The sequence below is a fragment of the Poecilia reticulata genome, chromosome 18 (assembly GCF_904066995.2).
Source record: "Poecilia reticulata chromosome 18, P_reticulata-male-v2, whole genome shotgun sequence".
Classification (NCBI taxonomy): Eukaryota; Metazoa; Chordata; class Actinopteri; order Cyprinodontiformes; family Poeciliidae; genus Poecilia; species Poecilia reticulata.
Window position 1 is genome coordinate 27247064 of NC_088847.1, and position 22161 is coordinate 27269224.

The 22161-nt window shown below is 40.2% G+C and overlaps 1 protein-coding gene across 1 annotated transcript; it reads right to left on the bottom strand.

Annotated features, from left to right (window-relative positions):
* Positions 1–1363: 1363 nt before the first annotated feature.
* On the bottom strand, positions 1364–19505 carry LOC103480935 (uncharacterized). Its single transcript, XM_081599450.1, has 11 exons — positions 19438–19505; positions 19170–19286; positions 16068–16146; positions 15722–15950; positions 13802–15593; positions 13194–13367; positions 12163–12336; positions 7597–7770; positions 6549–6722; positions 2062–2108; positions 1364–1914 (listed from the first exon to the last, which is right to left on the bottom strand). Exons 1-11 carry the CDS (start codon positions 19503–19505, stop codon positions 1364–1366), a joined length of 3579 nt encoding a protein of 1192 aa, XP_081455576.1.
* Positions 19506–22161: the final 2656 nt, after the last annotated feature.

Genomic DNA, 22161 nt, shown 5'->3' on the forward strand with positions numbered 1-22161 from the left:
AGAGTGGAGGTTTATATAAAAATGTTCAAAACTTTATTTATTTATTTTTTTTTATAAATGTTACTTTTTTAATATTCTTTAAATATGACACTGGTGTACATTCTCTGCCTCTTTAATTTCATATGTGCAGTGTTTTTCTGAATTCCCATCTATTTTATTCATGCAATGTGTTCTATCATTCAAAACATTCCATTATTTTCATTAGTCAAATATAAGCACCAAATTCCTGTGGGAAATCAAACTAAATCCCATAAAATATGACATGTTTTCAAAAGAGAGACCATCACAATCACTGAAAATTATTTTAATGTCAAAAAACTTAAAAAAAAAAAAAGCAAACAAATTACCAAACTACGGAGTCCTCCAGGGGACATGGGAATTTGTTTTCTTTTGCATTCCCTTGCAATAATCTACTGATCAGTTCATCCGGCACAATTGATACTGAAAGCCTTTCTTACGGTGGCCACTGCACTTTCTGCTTTAATACAAGGTTATATAAGGTTTTTCCATGAATTTGAATATCTGGTTGTGAAATATCTGATGTTTTATATTATTTTCTTTAGTATAGAAAGGCACAACAAACCTATGATATAAACAGAAACTTTCCCTAAGTAGGAAATAAATAAAAATACATCCTAATTTGGACTATTTCTGAGTTTTTAATCGCAGGGTAATAAGTCATCTGATTGTGTCTGTATTGTGTTTGTCTGAATCAGTACCGTTCCATCTGAGCCTTATCAGACATAAACATGTAGTAAATCGATTTTTAATCAGTTTTTTTGCACCAAAGCGTTAATAATAATAAACATGTTTTATTATTATAATACACAGCAAACTAATGGTGGTAGAGGGACGTACTGGGTTAACTCGGGGAATCTCATCTGTTCGTGTATTAATCAACTCCAAACCTCTTTGTTCTGTCACAATTATCAATTTATAAAATTTTTATTATTATGCTCCAAACTTTGCGAGGACTGACCACCTCGCTCACTCGCTTCCTGGAGCCAGCAGCCAGTAATCTTCCCATTCATACCTGATGACGTCACATCGTCAGGCCCACCACCAGGTGTCAAAGCTGCTGCTCCTGTCATATCAATAATTACTTATTTTCATTCATGTGGCTCTTATAAAGCCTCAGTGAAAACGTGTTTATTATTACTATTGTAATAATATACAATTATTACATGAGGATCCTGAAATAAACCTGGAATAATCCTGAAATAATCCCAGCTTCCATCTTTAAAGGACTGGAAGAACAAGTTTCCAAGGACTCAATCAGAATTGTTTCACCAAGAAAGAGATTGTAGAGATGAACTATCTGTTCAACAGTGAGAGAGTCTCTGACAGGAGGAAAATCTTTAGACTACTTTGATGCTTTAAACTCAACTGAGCACAGAAACACAGAAGAGGAATCGGAACCAGAACAGACTGTAAATCCAGGAATCAGAGGTTCAGTGAATGTGGTGTTGAAGGTGTGGAGGAGGATCAGTGAGTCAGAGGAGACTCTGTAGAAGGACAGAATGCCAGCAGGACAGTCCACATACACTGCTACTCTGTGAGAGACGGAGGAGGAGGGGAGACGAGTTTCTATGTTATTGTGACAGACAGAGTAACCATCATCAGAGCATCTCAGACTCCAGGAATGATCATTATATCCAAACACACAGTCTGTACTGCCTCCTTTCCTCTTGATTCTTCTGTAACTCACTGATATAAAAACTCTTCCTCTCCACTCAACCTCCCAGTAACAGCGACCAGTCAGGCCAGTTCTACACAGCAGCTGAGGATGATCAAATCTGTCTGGATGGTCAGGATATGACTGAAGCTCCTTCACATGCATCACCTTCCTGTTGTCTTCAGACAGTTTGATCTCTCTGCTCACTGTGTTTGTGTCGATGGTGAGTTGACAGGAATCTGATGGAGAGAACAAACACAATCCAGCTGCAGTTATTGATCATTTATTGATCTTTGATGATGATCTTGAATGAGTGATGTGACAGTTTGAAGATGGTTGAATTTGAGCTGCTTTGTTGTCATGAATCAGATGAAAAACACACTTACACTTCCTCAGACCTGGTGACAAGAATCGGCATCCAGCAGGCTCCACCCTGAAAGGAGGAGGGGGGTCAGACCATCAGTCTCTTTCAGCAGCAAACATGGATATTACATGTCTCTCAGACACACATTGTCCTCCACTGAGACAGGAACAGTCCAACATCTGGATTGTAAACTGCAGTGGATGTAGGAAGGACAGTTGGTGCTGCTGCAGCACAACTCATTTCTCCAAACACAGGAAAAGCTCCAACAGAGAGGAGAAAGGAAATTCCTCAGTAACAACCTGAAGAAACTCACTGAAGCCTAAAAGGACATCAGGAAACTAAGGAAACATTTCTGGAAGCTCAACCTGAATCAGCATTAAAATCCAATCAATCTAAACTCTGATCAACACCTGGATACCTGCTCCAGCCACACTCCCACACACAGATGAAGGAATGAAACACTAAACAGCCCTGCTGCTGAAAACCTGCTGTGGCCTCACTGTAATATCCAGAAATACAAACATTAAAAAGGATAAGCTGCATCACATTCAACAAAGAGTTCAACAAGAACCAAAGATTTGATCTTTGAGCTCAAACTCACAAACCAGGGAGAGCCTTCCATCATCACACACCTCTGACAAACACCTCCAACCTTTCAACACTTCCTCTACCAACCAGCACCACCAGGTGGCGCTGCACACATTTACAATGAGACCAAGAAGAAGAAACAGCTTCCTGTCCAATTATTAGTTCATCTACATAGCAAGAAATGCTTGGTTCGATTTGTCTGGATTCCTGCACATGCAGGTACTGAAGGAAATGAGGAAGTAGATATTCTAGCTAAGCAGGCCTTGAAATCAGAAATTGTTCATTTGAATATTCCTTTAAGTAAAAGTGAGGGCAAATCTATTATTCAAAAAGAAATTATTAAGATTTGGCAGGAGCAATGAACCATGATAATGGGAGACAACTATATGCAATTCAAAAGAGTGTGGGAGGTAGTAATTGTCTGAGTGGAAGGCGGAGAGAGGAAGTAGTTATGACTCGACTTAGAATTGGACATTCTGGGCTTAACAGTTCGCTCTTTAAAATAGGAAAGCATGAGACTGGGGCTTGTAATTATTGCAATCAGATGGAAACAGTGGAGCATGTCTTGCTAGAATGTGATAAATACTCAGAGGAACGTCGGCTTCTAAAGTCATTACTAAGCAGAAAGAATATAGGACTGTCTATGATCAATCTATTAGGTAATAAATCAAATTTTGTTAGAAATCTATTATTTAGGTTCTTAAATAACACTGGGTTAATGAGTCGTATTAAGAATATGTGTAAATATGTGTGGGTATGCCAGTACATGCTCATGCATTCATACATATATTTAATGAGTGTGTTAAGATGTGAATTTGCACATCATGCACATCATTGAGGTGGGTTAAATTCCCTCTGACATCACTGACGACCACACTCTAGTCTGGTAGGTGGTGGTAAATGGACCTTAAGTTGGATGCCAGCCGCCAATAAAAATCAAAAGAAGAAGAAGAAGCAGCTTCCTGAATCCAGCAGCTGCAGTAATGGCTTGTGAAAGTGTCCAAGGACCATCTGGAAAAGAACCAGCAGATCCAACAGTCCAGAGAGTCTTTGTTTGCATCTTTCCTCTCAGATTTCCAAGCTGCTCTGAGACAGCTCTCAGACAGCTCAAGAAGAACCACATGAATAACAATGTAAGCTTAAGGACACATGGTGGGGAGTGGAGAGGACAAATGTGGCTAACAAAGACATTCTACGGTGTGTAGGTTGATAATGAGGACCATGCACCAGAGACCAAAGAGAAAGACGCAGATAAAATATTCCCCAAGAAATTTAGGTAAGTCATTTTTGTGTTATTTTTTTTCTCCAGGTGAAGGGAGGTGGACGGGGACAGGTAAGTGAGAAAGTGAGAGCAGAAGACAACATCCACCAACTAAGTTAATAAGTTATATTTTAGACAACTAATTGTTGTCAAATGTAAAACTGGTGTTTAATCTATTTATTTATTTATTAACTTCTTGTAAACAACCATAAGTCAGAGTATCTGGTTGGAAATAATTTAGAATGCTCATGAAGCAGCAAAAAATTCAGAAAATCACATTGTCGGATTTTTAAAGAATTTATTTGCAAATAAGGGTGTAAAATAACTATTTGGTCACCTACAAACAACCAAGATTTCTGTCACAGACCTGTAACTTCTTCTTTAAGAGGCTCCTCTGTCCTCCACTCATTACCTGTATCAATGGCACCAGTTTGAACTCGTTAACAGAATAAAAGACACCTGCTCACAGCCTCAAACAGTCACACTCCAACCTCCGCTATGGTGAAGCCCAAAGAGCTGTTGAACAAAACCAGAAACAGAATTGTAGAGCTGCACCAGGGTGGGAAGACTGAATCTGCAATTGGCAGGCAGCTTGGTGTGAAGAAATCTACTGTGGTAGTGATAATCAGAAAATGGAAGACCTACAAGACCACTGCTTATCTCCCTCTATCAGGGACTCCACGCAAGATCTCAGCTCGTGGGGTCAGAATGATCACAATAATGGTGAGCAAAAACCCCAGAACCACCTGGGGGGCCTAGTGAATGACCTGCAGAAAGCTGGGATCATCGTTACCAAGGTTACCGTCAGTAACACACTACGCTGCCAGGGACTCAAATCTTGCAGTGCCAGACATGTCTCTGCTTAAGCCAGTACATATCCGGGAACGTCTGAAGTTTGCTTCAGAGCATTTGGATGTTCCAGAAGAGTATTGGGAGAATGCCATATGGTCAGATGAAACCAAAGTATTCCTGTGTGGTATAAACACAACTTGTCATGTTTGGAGGAGAGTGAATGCTGAGTTGCGTTCAAAGAACATCATACCAACTGTGAAGCATGGGGGTGGCGACATCATGCTTTGGGGATGTTTCTCTGCAAAGGGACCAGGACGACTGGTTTGTGTACATGAAAGAATGAATGGGGCCAGGTATTGTGATATTTTGAGCGCAAACCTCCTTCCATCAGCAAGGGCATTGAAGATGAAACGTGGCTGGGTGTTTCAGCTAGCATTTGTGTGCGTGTACAAGTTAGTAGTGTATGTGTGCGAGAAAGATAGCGTTTGTGTGCGTGTGCGAGTTAGTACCGTGTATGTGTGCGAGAAAGAAAGCGTTTGTGTGTGTGTGCGAGTCAGTACCGTGTATGTGTGCGAGAAAGAGCGTTTGTGTGTGTGTGCGAGTTAGTACCGTGTATGTGTGCGAGAAAGATAGCATTTGTGTGTGTGTGCGAGAAAGATAGCTTTTGTGTGTGTGTGTGCGACATGTTAGTAGTGTGTATGTGAGCGAGAAATATAGCTTTTGTGTGTGTGTGCGACATGTTAGTAGTGTGTATGTGAGCGAGAAATATAGCTTTTGTGTGTGTGTGCGACATGTTAGTAGTGTGTATGTGAGCGAGAAAGATAGCATTTGTGTGCATGTGCGAGTTGTTAGTACAGTGTATGTGTGCAAGAAAGATAAAATGTGTGTGCGTGAGACAGTAGTATGTATAAGCAATTTGAGTATTTTTTGAGTGTGCGTGATGTTTTTTAGAGTGTGCGTGATGTTTTTTTGAGTGTGCGTGATGTTTTTTTGAGTGTGCGTGATGTTTTTTCGGGTGTGCGTGATGTTTTTTTGTAGTGTGCGTGATGTTTTTTGAGTGTGCGTGATGTTTTTTGGAGTGTGCGTGATGTTTTTCTGAGTGTGCGTGATGTTTTTCTGAGTGTGTGTGATGTTTTTTGGAGTGTGCGTGTTGTTTTTTTGAGTGTGTGTGATGTTTTTTTGAGTGTGCGTGATGTTTTTTTGAGTGTGCGTGATGTTTTTTTGAGTGTGCGTGATGTTTTTTTGGAGTGTGCGTGATGTTTTTTTGAGTGTGCGTGATGTTTTTTTGGAGTGTGCGTGATGTTTTTTTGAGTGTGCGTGATGTTTTTTTGAGTGTGCGTGATGTTTTTTTGGAGTGTGCATGATGTTTTTTTGAGTGTGCGTGAGTTTCTTGTAGTGTGTGAGAGACAAAACATAGATTTTGTCCTAAACGGCCCCTCATAGTTTAAACAGATTTTCTCTCTCCTGCCTCTTGGTTCCACATGGAGCTATATTTGGCCCCCTGCTGCTCTGACTACCATGTCATTGTGGTTCCAGTAGATGGGTTGGTTTTCCAGGTTCAATCAGCACCATGGGAAAAATTCTTGCATCTTAAATGGGATGCTGTTTGCAGAGGTAGACATATTTACCAGATATAATCAATTATTGAACTTAAATATTTTGAATTACTAAGCTTGTCATAAGAGACAAAGTGGGGTTCAAAATGTTATTCATTCATTTGTAAATCCATGGTTCCTAACTAAGTATTTAATTAGCAAACTAAATATTTATCTTCAATCTAAACATTTGCTATCAAACTGACTAAAGACGTTTCTCCCTCTTCCTCCTCTATCAGACATTCTCTGCTCCTGCAGCAGGTTCCTCCATACCTGAGAACTTCCAGTCTCCTGTCTGAATCCTTCAGTCCTGCAGAAAGGAGCTTCACTCCAGATTCTTCTGGATGATTGTAGCTCAGATCCAACTCTTTCAGAGGGGAAGGGTTGGAGGTCAGAGCTGAGGCCAGAGAAGCACAGCCTTCCTCTGAGACCAAACAGCCTGATAAGCTGCAGACACACAATTCATCACATGATGAGAAGATGAGAACGTAGAGGTAGAGCCCAAGGTCTGAACTGGACATTTTTATGAGAGGAAAAAAGTCAATAAATTGTGCTTAACCTGTCAATAAGATGAAATAGTAATAACACTCTAATTTCATTCTCTGGGTAATAAAAATCAACATTTGTCACATGTAGAATGGATCAGAATAGAAACATCCTTCATTGTTCCACAGCAGTGAGTTCAGGTTTACCAGCAGCAAGTTTAAGATAAATGGAAGAATCAGATATTCAAGAAAAGGTAAAAACAAAAATATGAGGAGACTGTAGAGTAAGAACACATTTACAACAGAGAAATAATAATGCTGTACATTTAATAAAAACGGCATAATCAGTTTGAAAAAACGTGCAGCTGAGTAGGGCAATTTATAGTCATGTAAAAGATGTGTGTATCTGTATGTTGAAACAAGCCTAACCACTGCCTTTCTAAATATCTCTCTTCTTGGTTCTCTCAGCCTGCAGTAAATGAAAACCAGCAACATTGATGTGTAGACACTTGTCAGCCACTTGTTAGTGATAGGATGTTGCACATCCTATCACAGTTCCACACTGGAATTCACTGAGTTCCTGAGATCAACCCATTATTTCACAAATGTTTGTAAAAACAGTCTGCATGCCTAGGTGCTTACTTTCATACACCCGTGACCATGGAAGTTATTGGAATACCTGATTCCAATCATCTGGATGATGGTCATCCAGATGACCACCAATCATCTGGATTTGACCAGATGATTGGTAGTCACTATTCTTTGGCAGTATAGTGTATTTCTGTTAGCAGCTGGTGGACAGAAATCTTGATTCACTAGGATTTAAAACATTTTACCTGAGAGTTTCCAAGTTGCAGTTTGGACTCTTCAGTCCAACAGAGAGAAGCTTCACTCCTGAATCCTTCAGATTGTTGTTACTCAGATCCAGTTCTCTGAGAGTGGAGTACTGGGACCTGAGAACTGAGGACAGAGCTTCGCAGCTTCTCTCTGAGAGGTTACAGCCACTAAGTCTGAGGAGACAGGGAGGAAAATCTGTAAAGAAGTCCATCAAAATGAATGTTTTATTTCCAGTCGACAATGTTCTTCTGGGAAAAGTTTAAGGAATGTTTTATTTTATATGTCTTTCTGTTGCCTTTTGTATGTGTTGGTGTTAGTAGACTTTATGCAAAAGTAGAGATAATTTTACTCTAGTCGAGTCACATTCTGTTTATGTAAGTCTGGGATGTATATTATTAATAGTTAAAATCCAGTGTTAAAACAAAGTGTTTCTGTATCAAATCTAGAGGTGTTAACATAGAATCAATAACTCTTTACTTCTTAACTCTTAACTCCACCAGTGGCTCTAACACTGAAGGAGTTAATTCACTGACTCCGCCCCACAATCATAGATTCCCACCGAAGCGAAGCGACAGAAGCCAAGTCATTTCAAGACTATTTACTTTACACCTGTCTGAGTTATTTACTGCACTTGGTAAGTTATTTTTTTCCAAAATGGCTTATAACTATTATTTTGACTTGAGCTCAACCTGTATGATAGACGTCATGTTCGCCACACGGCTCCGTGTTAGCATATTTAGCTTAGCATGCCGAATGTTAGTGGGGTATAAGTGTTGGAAAAAATCGAGCCAGTGAACATTCAATCAAATTCTTGGCTAAATTGAACAGATCGTTTTTATGTTGAGAGCATTATTCCCGCTGCTGTGTCTTCTTATATACGTTTTGCAGCATGTTTTAATCCTTTTATTGCCTTTTTGTATATATTAGAACCAGTTTGGTTGTGGATGAATTGCCAGTCGTCAGCATAACCTCCCCCTCCTGTCCCCTCTATGGATTCTTCAAAGATTCAAGCTCCAAAAATCATTATGTAAGTGTTAATATATCTGAAACCCTATAGTTGAGGCTTGTTGTTAGAGTTGTAGTAAAAATGTATTCCTTCGCTCCATTCCTCATTGCTATTTTTTTTGTTTATTATGATCCAGAGACCGACACTGGCTGTCCTACTCAGAGACTGAAGACTGTCTAATGCAGTAGAGGAGCATGTTGGTGTCTCCGGCCAAACTTCACAAACAGCCCAACAACCTGAAGACAATCTGTTAGTGAGTGGACATCTCTGGTGGAGTACAGAGAGGAACTGTCTCTTAACAGAAACAGAAACTGGATAAGAAATGATGGATCTGATTATCAGGTTGGTATGTTATGTACTGTAATATCCAGTAATCTACCTGATAAAAGAAAATGTACTCTATAATATTACATGAACTGCTTGCTTTACTTTCTCCACCTTGTACTTAGAACAATTTCATGCATATTGTATTGAAGTAAAAAGTATTAAGCATACTGCATTTTGTACTGCACAGATGATATGTTAGACTTTTTAATAAGCAATATGTGAATGAAAGCGACATGTGAAACATGCACATTATTCCACGTAATATGTTTTGTAATTATGGTGCACGTTTTGAAATAAATGCATTTGAGAAAATCATTGCCTCTTTATTTGTATTCTTGGATTCATCATTAAATTCATCATTTTCTTCACTTCAACCTGGGTCTCAGCGTCTGCCTCACCACCTCAAACCACACATCATGAAAGCAGGACCCGACCAACAAAATTACGGGGAGGAGCGCAAAAGGTAAAACATCTTCATGGACCCAGCCCGTTGGGAAGAATTAACCGCAGCAATAAAGGACTATGTGGAGATTGTGGCGAAACCATATCACATGTACAAGCGCCTCAGTCCAGCTATGCATTTGCTTTATGTATTGGAGGGCTGGTCTGCTCATCTCATGTCTCTGGGGTTGCTGGAGCTGCAACTGGAGGCAGAGTGGGAATGCCAGAGGGTATTTGACATCATGGCTGGCGACCCTCTGTCTCTGAAACCGGACATTCCTTTCTTCCACTTCACCACCCCAGATCCGGTCTCTGTCACGTTTGGCACCAGAACCACCTCCAGTTACAGCTCCTGTCACGTCTCCAGCATTCAACCAAGCTCCAGCCTCACCATTGTCTCCGGGACCACGCCACCTCCTAGTGGTCCCAGAGACTCTTCGTCACCCCCTAGTGCTCCTTCCGAGTCTCCGCCTCCTCATGACTCCTCAGCCTCTCCTCTGAGCCCTCTGCTGGCCCCAAAAGGCTCCGGCGCCACGCTCCAAGGCCCGAGCTCCTCCTCCAACATCGACCCCCACCATCACGGGTGACTCGCTTCCTGCGACGGCGTCGCCCACCGGACCCGCATCCAAAGACTCGCTTCCTGTGTCACCCACCAGACCCGCCTCCAGAGCTTTGCTTCCTGCGTCGCCGTCATCCACCAGACACGCCTCAAGGGGTCCGTTTCCTGCACTGTTCCCAGCTGCTGCCCGCCTATTTGGTTTCTCCTCCTTTGACATCCTCCGGACCCGCTTCCGTGACACCGCCTCCTGTGACGCTGATTCCAGGACTGTTCATGGAAGGCTCTGCCCTGACCGTGCCATTTTCGTTTGGACTAAGTTTTTCTTTATTTTGTGTTTTCCCATGGACTCTGGCCCTCTTTGCAGCGACCCTCTACCCACCCTGGTTGGGTTGTTTTTTGTTGAGTTTTGGGTGTCTGGGAGCCACCCTTAAGGGGGTGGGGGGACTGTTGTGAATGGAGTTTTCTGTGTGTTTATTTTAGGTTTCTGTCTCTAGTGAGTCTCCGTGTTGTCCTGTCTACCCCTTGATTGTTCCCAGGTGTCTCGTTTCCTGATTACCCTCTGTGTATTTAATGTCACCTGTGTTTCTGTGTTGTTGTTGGGTCCTGGTTGCAGGCCGTGTCATTGCATCTGTTGAGTCAAGTCTGTTCAGTTGCTACCAGTGGTAGAGCGTTAGCCTTCCGCTCTTCCCTGTGCTGCCTGTATTTTTGGACTTTGTTTTCTTGGACTCATCATTAAATTAATCATTTTCTTTTCTTCACTTCAACCTGGGTCTCTGAGTCTGCCTCACCACCTCAAACCACACATCATTACATAGGCTGAAGAACAGCATCAGGCTTAGTTTGAGGATCAGCATCAGAGCTGGTTGGAGGGAAAACACCTGCTTTAAAGTAGAGAGAATCTCAGATTTCATCTTTCCATTTTGTTAACTGTATACAGAGATCAAAATCTGAGCAGTAATTGATAAAAGCTGTTCCTTTGTACAACGATCTAATTTCTCAATAGTAGGATTTTCCAAAATATCCCACAAGCTAACCTCCATTTTTTTGAGAAAAGAGGATTATGGCAAAGCTAATGGAGCATGAAAAAGACACAAACATTTGTTTGGAATAGGACGAGCCCCCAATATGTTGCGGTCCTTATGTCATCACACGGAACTCACGAAATACAAAATCCAGATCAGATAATGTTTTAATAAACCCTAATCTGGACACAAAGTGGTTGTGGAAGTCTTGGCTAAATAAGAGGGAGAACAAACAAATTAGGCAACAGTTAGTCATCAGATTCAGGCCGCTATGGCGGCTCACATTGATTCTAAAAACTTTTATCTCTTGTTAATGTCAGATGATTTATTTTCTTTCTATTACTATATTCAAATTCAAAGATAGTTTATTGATCCCAAAAGGAAAAGAAATCTTGTAACTTATATTAATTCAATATCTACAAAGGATTATTGTAGATAGTGACGGATGTTAGCTTTAAAGATCTTTTGCGGTTTGTATAACAGTGAATTTGAAGAAGCCTTTGACTTGTATACATTTTAGATCAGTTTCGTTACTTGTTTCACTGAATATAGATGATAATTTCAAGATGTCTTCTTGTTCTTATCTTCTTGTATTTCCTGAAACAATTCCAGTTATTCTAGAATATACATTTGCTCTCAGCCATACCTCCTCAATGCCAATAATTGAAGAGGTATGAGAATTTATTGTAATTTATCTGTATATTTTTTACTTCCTGTTCATAAGCCAATAAGCTTATTGTATTTTCTCAGTAGACCAATCAGTGGAAGCCCCGCTCAGCCCATCATGCCCATGGTCTGTGAAGACAGAGAGACAAACTGAACTCCGAAAGGAAACAGTTTAAACAGATTTTCTCTCTCCAACCTCTTGGTTCCACATGGAGCTGTATTTGGACCCCTGCTCCTCTGACTACCATGTCATTGTGGTTCCAGTAAATGGATTGGTTTCCCAGATTCATTCAGCATCATGTGAAAGATTACTACAGTTTAAAAGGGCTGCTGTTTTAAAAGTTACAGTGTCAAAATTGCCAGAAATAATTTGAGTTGAGTCATCCATTAATTTACAAATACCATGGTTCCAAACTAAATATTTAATTAGCAAACTAAATATTTATCTTCAAACTAAACATTTGCTATCAAACTGACTAAAGACGTTTCTCCCTCTTCCTCCTCTATCAGACATTCTCTGCTCCTGCAGCAGGTTCCTCCATACCTGAGAGCTTCCAGTCTCCTGTCTGAATCCTTCAGTCCTGCAGAAAGGAGCTTCACTCCAGATTCTTCTGGATGATTGTAGCTCAGATCCAACTCTTTCAGAGGGGAAGGGTTGGAGGTCAAAGCTGAGACCAGAGAAGCACAGCCTTCCTCTGAGACCAAACAGCCTGATAAGCTGCAGACACACAATTCATCACATGATGAGAAGATGAGAACATTGAGGTAGAGCCCAAGGTCTGAACTGGTCATTTTCATAAGAAAAAAAAGTCAATAAATTGTGCTTAACCTGTCAATAAGATGAAATAGTAATAACACTCTAATTTCATTCCGTGGGTAATAAAAATCAACATTTGTCACATGTAGAATGGATCAGAATAGAAACATCCTTCATTGTTCCACAGCAGGGAGTTCAGGTTTACCAGCAGCAAGTTTAAGATAAATGGAAGAATCAATTCAAGTAAAGTTAAAAACAAAAATAATAGGAGACTGTAGAGTAGGGATACATTTACAACAAAGGAATAATAATGCTGTACATTTAATAAAAACAGTTAGAAAGAAATGTGCAGCTGAGTAGGGCAACTTATGATCATGTATAAGATGTGTTTATTTGTTTGTTGAAACAAGCCTAACCACTGCTTTTCTAAATTTCTCCTTTCTTGGTTCTCTCAGCCAGCAGTAAATGAAAACCAGGAACTTTTATGTGTAGAGACTTGTTAGTGATAGGATGCCACTTGTTGCACATCCTATCACAGTTCTATGTTGGAATTCACTGAGATCCTGAGAGCAACACATTCTTTCACAAATGTCTGTTAAAACAGTCTACATGCCTAGGTGCTTGCTTTCATACACCTGTGGCAAAGGAAGTTATTGGATCACCTGATTCCAATCATCTGGATGATGGTCATCCAGATGACCACCAATCATCTGGATTTGACCAGATGATTGGTAGTCACTATACTTTGGCAGTATAGTGTATTTCTGTTAACAGCTAGTGCACAGAAATCTGGTCTCACCAGGATTGAGAACATTTACCTGAGAGTTTCAAGGTTGCAGTTTGGACTCTTCAGTCCAGCAGAGAGAAGCTTCACTCCTGAATCCTGCAGATTGTTGTTACTCAGGTCCAGTTCTCTGAGACTGGAGGACTGGGAGCTGAGAACTGAGGACAGAGCTTCACAGCTTTTCTCTGAGAGGTTACAGTCACTCAGTCTGAGGAGACAGGGGAAAACATCTGTTATTAAACAATTCTTCAAAATTATTTTTTTCTATCAACAAATTTTTTCTTGGACAGAGATGGAACTATCTTATTTTACACACATTTATGTTGCCTTTTGTTGTGAACTGGTTCATTCTATAGTCAGTTCTCCAACCTTAAAGGACAAAACTAGAGGCAACAAAGAGGCAAAAGCCAATTTTAAAATTCTACAATGAGCTAAATTGATCAAATTTCAATTTTAACATAAAGAGTTTTGCTGCTTGAATATTCAACATTATGTCCAGTTGCTGAAGAAAGTCTGTTTCTCTTTTACGCGTCCCAGTGGGACAAAGCGCCAGCATATAAACTGAAACATGAATATAGTTACCTCATTATTAGTGGATTTCTACCTATCAAAATTAAATGCAGTAACAATGTGTGCCCTTACAGAGCTTTGTTGGAGGCTTTAACCACTGGCAGCAGCCTCAGAAGAACCTCCTCTGAAGCAGAGTATTTCTTCAGGTCAAACACATCCAGATCTTTTCCTGATGACACTAAGATGAAGACCAAAGCTGACCACTGAGCAGGAGACAGTTTATCTGTGGAGAGGCTTCCTGAACTTAGAGACTGTTGGATCTCTTCCACTAGAGAACGATCATTCAGTTCATTCAGACAGTGGAACAGATTGATGCTTTTCTCTGCAGACACATTCTCACTGATCTTCTCCTTGATGTACTGAACTGTTTCCTGATTTGTCTGTGAGAAACTTCCTGTCTGTGTCAGCAGACCTTGTAGGAGTCTCTGATTGGTCTGCAGTGAAAGTCCCAGGAGGAACCGAAGGAACAAGTCCAGGTGTCCATTTGGACTCTGTAAGGCCTGGTCAACAGCTCTCTGATGGAGACCATTTATATTAGATTCTTTAGAAAACATAGAGAAAGATGGTGAATTTTCTTCCATCAGGTTGCCATGAAAGTTAATCAAGTTCACATGAATATGAAGAGCAGCCAGAAACTCCTGAACACTCAGATGGACGAAACAGAACACCTTGTCCTGGTCCTGGTACAGCCCTCTCTCCTCTCTAAAGATCTGTGTGAACACTCCTGAGTACACTGAGGCTGCTCTGATATCGATGCCACACTCTGTCAGGTCTGATTCATAGAAGATCAGGTTTCCTTTCTGCAACTGATCAAAAGCCAGTTTTCCTAGAGAATATATCATATTCCTGCTTTCTGGACTCCAGTGTGGATCTCTTTCAGCTCCTCCATACTTGACCTTCTTCACTTTGGTCTGAACCACCAGGAAGTGGATGTACATCTCAGTCAGGGTGCTGGGCAGCTCTCCTCTCTCTCTGGTCTCCAACACATCCTCCAGAACTGTAGCAGTGATCCAGCAGAATACTGGGATGTGGCACAGAATATAGAGACTTCGTGATGTCTTGATGTGGGAGATGATCCTGTTGGCCTGATCCTTATCTCTAAATCTCTTCCTGAAGTACTCCTCCTTCTGGGAGTCATTGAACCCTCTGACCTCTGTTACCATGCCGACACACTGAGGAGGGATCTGATTGGCTGCTGCAGGTCGTGTGGTTATCCAGAGGAGAGCAGAGGGAAGCAGTTTCCCCCGGATTAGGTTTGTCAGCAGAACATCCACTGAGCTGGACTCTGTTGCATCAGTCAGGATCAGATTATTATCAAAGTCCAAAGGAAGTCGACTCTCATCCAGGCCATCAAAGATGAACAGAACCTGGAAGTGTTCAAAGTTGCAGATTCCTTTGGTTTCAGTAAAGAAGTGATGAACAAGTTCCACCAAGCTGAACTTTTTCTCTTTCATCACATTCAGCTCTCTGAAGGTGAATGGAAATATGAAGTGGATGTTCTGGTTGGTTCTGTCTTCAGCCCAGTCCAGAATGAACTTCTGTGTTAAGAATGTTTTCCCAATGCCAGCCACTCCCTTTGTCATCACTGTTGTGATTGGTTGATCTCTTCCAGGTGGGACTTTAAAGATGTCTTCTTGTCTGATTGTTGTTTCTGGTCTGTGTGGTTTCCTAGATGCTGTTTCAACCTGTCTGATCTCATGTTCATCATTGACCTCTCCAGTCCCTCCCTCTGTGATGTAGAGCTCTGTGTAGATCTGGTTCAGGAGGGTTGGACTTCCTGCTTTAGCAATCCCCTCAAACACAGACTGGAACAACTTCTTCAGACCAGATTTAAGTTGATGTTGACAAACAGCATTGAAATATTCTAAAATAAAATAATTAAAATAAGAAATAAAATAAAATCATCTTTTGAATATGACCTGAATAAATGCAATTTAATCTTTTCAGACATCAATAAATGTGTGATTTATCCGTCAGTTCAAATCCTCTTACTGCTCTGCAGACGGTCAGCCAGCTCCTCCTGCTTCATACTCCTCAGGAAGTTCAGTGTGATCTTCATCACTGCCAATCTGCTGTTCCTCCTCTGCTCTTCATCCTCACCTCCCAACACTACGTCATCATCTCTCTGACTCTCTGAGCATTCTGGGTAATCTGGGCTCAGAACCTTCTGAATTTTCTTCAACTCGTTCTTCACAAAAGTGACAATGTTTTCCTCCAGCAGCTGGAACAGAATAATAGATGAAGGAAACATCAGACTGAAATCACTGGTCTACAAAGTGCAGCATGGAGATGACTGTGAACAGAACCATGAAAAAGTAGTTGTTGTTCACGTACAGACCATAAATATGGAGTCCATCTGTGTTTGATTCTGCTGGGCGGATGGACCACTGGTAACCTCTGAGCTCTGCTGGTCCACTCTGTGGAGGAACCAGGAACAATCAGGAAGTCAGGAAATATTCATCCAGCAGTATTCACAGAGGAAATCACCAAGAGTTTCACATTAAATGTCCTTAAAGCAGAAAAACAGAGCATCACATGAACACAATACAGAGAAGTTAGAAAGAGGAAGATGAACTACAAGGATGAAGACCAGTAACACCAGAATCACCAGTAGACATTTTAAAATGTTGGTGCTGAACTTGGACTTCAAACTGTCCACACTGTCAGCAGATCTGATGCTGGTGGAGACAGAGTCCCAGAGCTTGGGGACAGTGGAAGTGAAGGTTCTGTCCACACAGGTCTTCAGGACAGTGTGGGACATCCATCAGGTTCTGATGGCTGGATCAGAGATGAGTGGACATGAAGGAGGTCTGAGATATGTGGGTGTGTCCATGTGGGATCCTCTCCTGGATGTTATAGAGCAGGGGTGCCCAAAGTCGGTCCTCAAGGGCTGGCATCCTGCATGTTTTAGTTCTATCCCTGGTTTAACACACCTGGATCAAATGATGGCTCGTTAGAAGCCCTAAGAGGAATATTGACAAGCTGAAAAGGTTGTTACTACCACCAGGGAGAGAACTAAAATGTGAGGGATGCCGGCCCTCGAGGACCCACTTTGGGGACCACTGTTATAGAGGATTTAAAATGGATCCTGTAGATCTTGGAAACCAGTGAACTCACATCATATCTGTCCACACAGAGACAATCAGAAGGTGAAGGGCCATGAAGTGACATCTGGATGTGAGCAGTGATCCAGATGGCCCAAGTAGTTGTAAAGATTTAATGTTCCTGCTGATCCCACTAAGAACAAGGAGAACCTGTGATGGACCACATCAGCTCAGTCTGGTTGAGTTCCAGCAGATCTCACAAACCTCATCATGAAGCTTTCCTTCCTGTTGAATTCATCTCACAATGCGCACAGGAACCAAGTCCTGATGGACCAGACTGGTTTACCAGGTATTTCCCAATGGGTGGTGGAAATGTGTCCCACTGTTAATAATTGCTAGAATTTTTTTCTTTGAGAATTAATCTGTCTTGTCAGATTTTAGAGAAAGATGCAAACATCAACACAGAAATAAAATTCACTTGTATTCATTCTTAATAATGTATAATAATATTAATATAATTCAATAATATTAATATCGTTCAAAATAAATGAGTCTGTTTCATTTGGAAAAATTAAGCTTATGCAAGAATAAAACAGTGATATTTTTCTGGTTCAGATGTCATGTCAACATAATAGTTTATATGTCCTGAATGAGAAGTTTTTAAGTCTTTACATTTTATATTTCAGAGATTAAAGGAAGTTGTTCTGCTTAAGTGTTTTGTTTCCTGTTTTTCACCAGCAGTAATTGTTTGTGTATGGTGTCAGGGAAACATCAGAGTAGATTTTGAGACTTCTGTTAACTAGAGAAGCTCTGGGTAGAGCTTGTGGATCTAAACGGACTTGTTTGATTTTTGTACAAAGGATCCAGTTGAACTTTATTGTGTTAATAGTGAAATGTTCCTTATTGGAACATGTTTCCATGGGGAAACATGTTCCAATAAGGAACATCTTTGTATTACATCAAAGATGTATTACAAAGATGTAATACATCTTTGTAATACATCAAAGATGTATTACATCAAAGATGTAATACATGAATAGAAAATAATGTGAAATTCAGTCCAATGTATTCATGATAGCAGAACCCAACAGAACTTGGTATCGTCACATGGCCACAATGACAGATATAAACAGAAGAGTTACAGCAGTTAGAAACGGCTCACCTCTCTGATGGTGGAGGTCCAGCATGTTTGAAGTCAAGGAAGTCTTCCTTTGACATGTCACTCTTAAAGGACACACAGCTGGGTTCTGGTTGTGGTTTGAGTCTCTGATGGATCCTGAAAGAAAACTTTTATTAAAAACTTACTGTTGAGTTTTTCTTTAAAGATTATTTTTATGTGACCTAATGTAAAATAAAGAGCTGTGACACAACAAAACCAAACAGATCATCAACTTGATGATCTAAATGATTCCCATCAGAACCGGTCAAATCCTCCAACATGTTCCTGATATTTGATTCTCCTGAATAAATTCCACCCTTGTTTAAAGAGCAGAAAGATCTGTTAGTGACACATGTTGGTTTAAATGACATGGAGAAGAACCAGAAGTCCTTTCCACTCTGACCATCCAAGGAGGATCTGATGGGGCTTCATTCAGAACCAGATCGTCATTTAGAGACACTGAAGCTGAATCAGATCTACGTAATATTTAGTTTATCTGTAGACGTGGTTGATGTTATGCCATGTCGGATGATGTTTGAACTCCAGAGGTGGAACAGGAATCATAAAATAATTGCTAGAATTTTTTTCTTTGAGAATTGATCTGTCTTGTCAGATTTTAGAGAAAGATGCAAACATCAACATAGAAATAAAATTCACTTATATTCATTCTTAATAATGTATAATAATATTAATATCATTCAATAATATTAATATTGTTCAAAATAAATGAGTCTGTTTCATTTGGAAAAATTAAGCTTATGCAAGAATAAAACAGACATTTTTCTGGTTCAGATGTCATGTCAACATAGTTTATATGTCGTGATTGAGAAGTTTTTAAGAGTCTTTACATTTTATATTTCAGAGATTAAAGGAAGTTGTTCTGCTTAAGTGTTTTGTTTCCTGTTTTTCACCAGCAGTAATTGTTTGGGTATGGTGTCAGGGAAACATCAGAGTAGATTTTGAGACTTCTGTTAGCTAGAGAAGCTCTCAGTAGAGCTTGTGGATCTAAACTGACCTGTTTGATTTTTGTACAAAGGATCCAGTTGAACTTTATTGTGTTAATAGTGAAATGTTCCTTATTGGAACATGCTTCCATGGAGACATCATATGAAAAGAAAATAACGTGAAATTCAGTCCAATGTTTTCATAATAGCAGAATCCAACAGAACTTGGTATCGTCACATGGCCACAATAACAGATATAAAAAGATCAGTTACAGCAGTTAGAAACAGCTCACCTGTCTGATGGTGGAGATCCAGACTTAAAGTCAATTAAGTCTTCCTTTGACATGTCACTCTTACAGGACACAAAGCTGGGTTCTGGTTCTGGTTCTGGTTTGAGTCTCTGATGGATCCTGACAGAAACATGATGATTAAAACAACCTGTTCAGTCTGAATGAAGCAGCAAAGAGGAGCAGCAGCAGCTTCATCACCACGTCTGTTTGGGCCTGATATAGTGAACGCAGTGTGAAAAGGGCTGTGGACAGTTAGAGATGGTGACCTCACCTCTGACCTTTGCTCTGGCTCTCATCTTCCCCACACAGAGTGGTTTTAGTGTCCTCACACTGATCCATGCTGCTGAATTCACATCAGCTCACACACATTTCTAGCTTCACCTGCAGAGAAAACACACATCATTCATCTGCACATCAACTCTGATCATCCTTTACATCATTAGTACTGGAAAAAGATCAGCTGCTCCACCTCTGATTGTCTCTTCTTTGCTTCATATCAGTGTCAGGTGAATGCAGTCAGACAGCAGAGAGGCCGAGGAAGCTGCCATCAGCTGCTGCACTTCTACTATCAGTCCACTAGGTGGAGACATGGAGCAAAATTTACATTCACTGACTCAACCTGAACAACAGGAAGGAGTTTAGTTTTTCATTATTAATCTCTACAAGTTGATTATCTGCTGCATGAAAGATTATCTATTCATTACTCAAATGAATTTTAAGAACAACATTTTAAGAATTCAAAACATTTTAAGAATAATATAATTTAATCTTGAAAGAAAGCAGCCAAAAACTGTTGTCTGACTTTAATGTGGAGACCAGAATTTCATTACAGGAAATAAAATCATAAAACAGACTGTTCAGAGAAAAAAAATAAAGAAACATCAGCTGTTCGTCTTATGGTTTCATTCCAGTTACTCAGTAATATAATAATCCTGTAGATTAACCTTCAAAAAGCAGAGTGATGAAACTTTGAGCTGAAATGAGAAGTGAACTTTTAATCCAAACATTAAAGAGCAGAAAAATGTTCTTGCAGATAAATTTCAAGAAGAAAACAAAGCAAACTTACAATTTGTTCAAATGATCTAAAGAACTGATGAAGAATAACTGAGCAACAAACAGTGGGACCCAACAGAACCACAGCAGAACTAGACTGTAAAGGAACAGAACTTGACTTCTACCCGAGCTGAACAACAAGAGTTCAAAGTCAAAGTGTGATAAATGTTGCATAAATGATCATGTGACAGCTCACCTGGTTTGTAGTTCCTTCTTTCAGAGCAGCAGAACCAGGAAGTAGAAGCTCTGAGGTGAAATCAGAAGCAGGTTGATAAAGTTTTCATGAAGAAGGAGAGAAGTTCTGATGAAAATGAGGGTGTACTTACTTTAGATCATGACGGTAGGGATGATTAATTGTAACCAAGAAATTAAGAACAATATTTTAGTTTATTTATCATGTCAGAGAAAAAAATTTGAAAATGCTTTTTTCAAACTAATATTTTCACCATGTCATCCATACGTTCATTCTAAACTAAATATTTAATTCACAACCTAATATTTACTTTGAAAACTAAATTTCCATAAAATAAATATACAAACTAAATATTTAGCATCACAGTACACATTTATTTTGCAAACTAAATATTTATTTACAAACTAAGCATTTAATTTTCAAATTCAATATTTTCAAACTACATATTTAATTATAATTTTTTCATGTCTAGTTTTTCAGTCAGACACTCCATCATGTTGTCATGTTTCAGTTTTTCCTCCATTCAGCAGCAGTTGATGAACAGGTTTAATCCATTTTAGTGTGATCGTCTTTCTTGCTACTAGCAGCAGAATGTGCATCAATATGTAACATTGACCTTTAGTGAGTAAATCCTTGGTGATTCTGTCCAGCAGAAGAGGCTCCATGGGGACATCTGTCCTTAGAATGTCCTCAATCTCCTGCTTCATTTCCTTCAGAAGGTCTTTATTTGTGCTCAGTCCCAGAAGATGTGTGTGATGACCGACCATTCCACAAATTCCTCCAACATCTATCTGAGGTTGGATCCTGGAAATTAAAGTTTTTAATGATCCATCCATCCATCCGTCCATCCATTTTCTTGCACCCTTTTGCCCTCAGTGGGGTCGGGAGGGGTGCTGGTGCCCATCTCCAGCCAACGTTTCGGGCGAGGGGCGGGGTACACCCTGGACAGGTCGCCAGTCTGTCGCAGGGCAACACAGAGACACACAGGACACACAACCGTGCACACACACACTCACACCTAGGGGCAATTTGGAGAGGCCAATTAACCTGACAGTCATGTTTTTGGACTGTGGGAGGAAACCGGAGTACCCGGAGGAAACCCACGCATGCACAGGGAGAACATGCAAACTTTTTAATGAGATCTATTTAATCTAGTTTTTACTTTCCAGTCAAACTCTTTCCAGATTTGGTTTCCAATCCCTTTATGGCACAAAAATGCCCAGAAGCGAACTCCACTCCACGTTTTATCAATCTCCAGTTCAATCCAGTAAATTGATGAACTCAGTTTTCCAAACAATCCACCAATGGAGACCCCAAACTGGTAACAGCAGCACATAAAGTTCAGCCTGTAGCAGAACAATCAGCTTGGACCCACAGAACCAGTGCTGCTACGGCCCGACATGAGAATCTTCCACTTTAGTTACAGCACATTTGGTCAGCTGGTTTATCTCTGCATGCTCTGTACAATGGCTGTGTGGAGGAAATGATCTTTAACCAAAGGTGAGACTCTGTTTCAGTAATCAGAGTAAGATGAATCTTTGTCATTAAAGTGTTTTTATTTAAAGCCAAACAGCATTAAAAACTTTACCCACTGAACTCAGTCAGGAGAAGATCCAGTTGACAGTTAACATTTTTATATAATTTGAGCTGTTTGACAAACTCACCTAGTTCATCTTCTTTCATTTTCTTGAAAAAAATCAGTTTTGTCACATGATTACGACTAGTCGATTGGCCCCGAAAAAAGTCATT

Bases quoted from the DNA above. Each gene is read 5' to 3' on its own strand.
- LOC103480935 (XM_081599450.1), bottom strand. From the start codon at position 19,505: ATGGATCAGTGTGAGGACACTAAAACCACTCTGTGTGGGGAAGATGAG. The intron at 12,337-13,193 runs GTAAATGTTCTC...GTGTGTCTGCAG, and splicing joins TGCAACCTTGAAACTCTCAG to CTTATCAGGCTGTTTGGTCT. The intron at 6,723-7,596 runs GTAAAATGTTTT...GTGTGTCTGCAG, and splicing joins TGCAACTTGGAAACTCTCAG to CTTATCAGGCTGTTTGGTCT.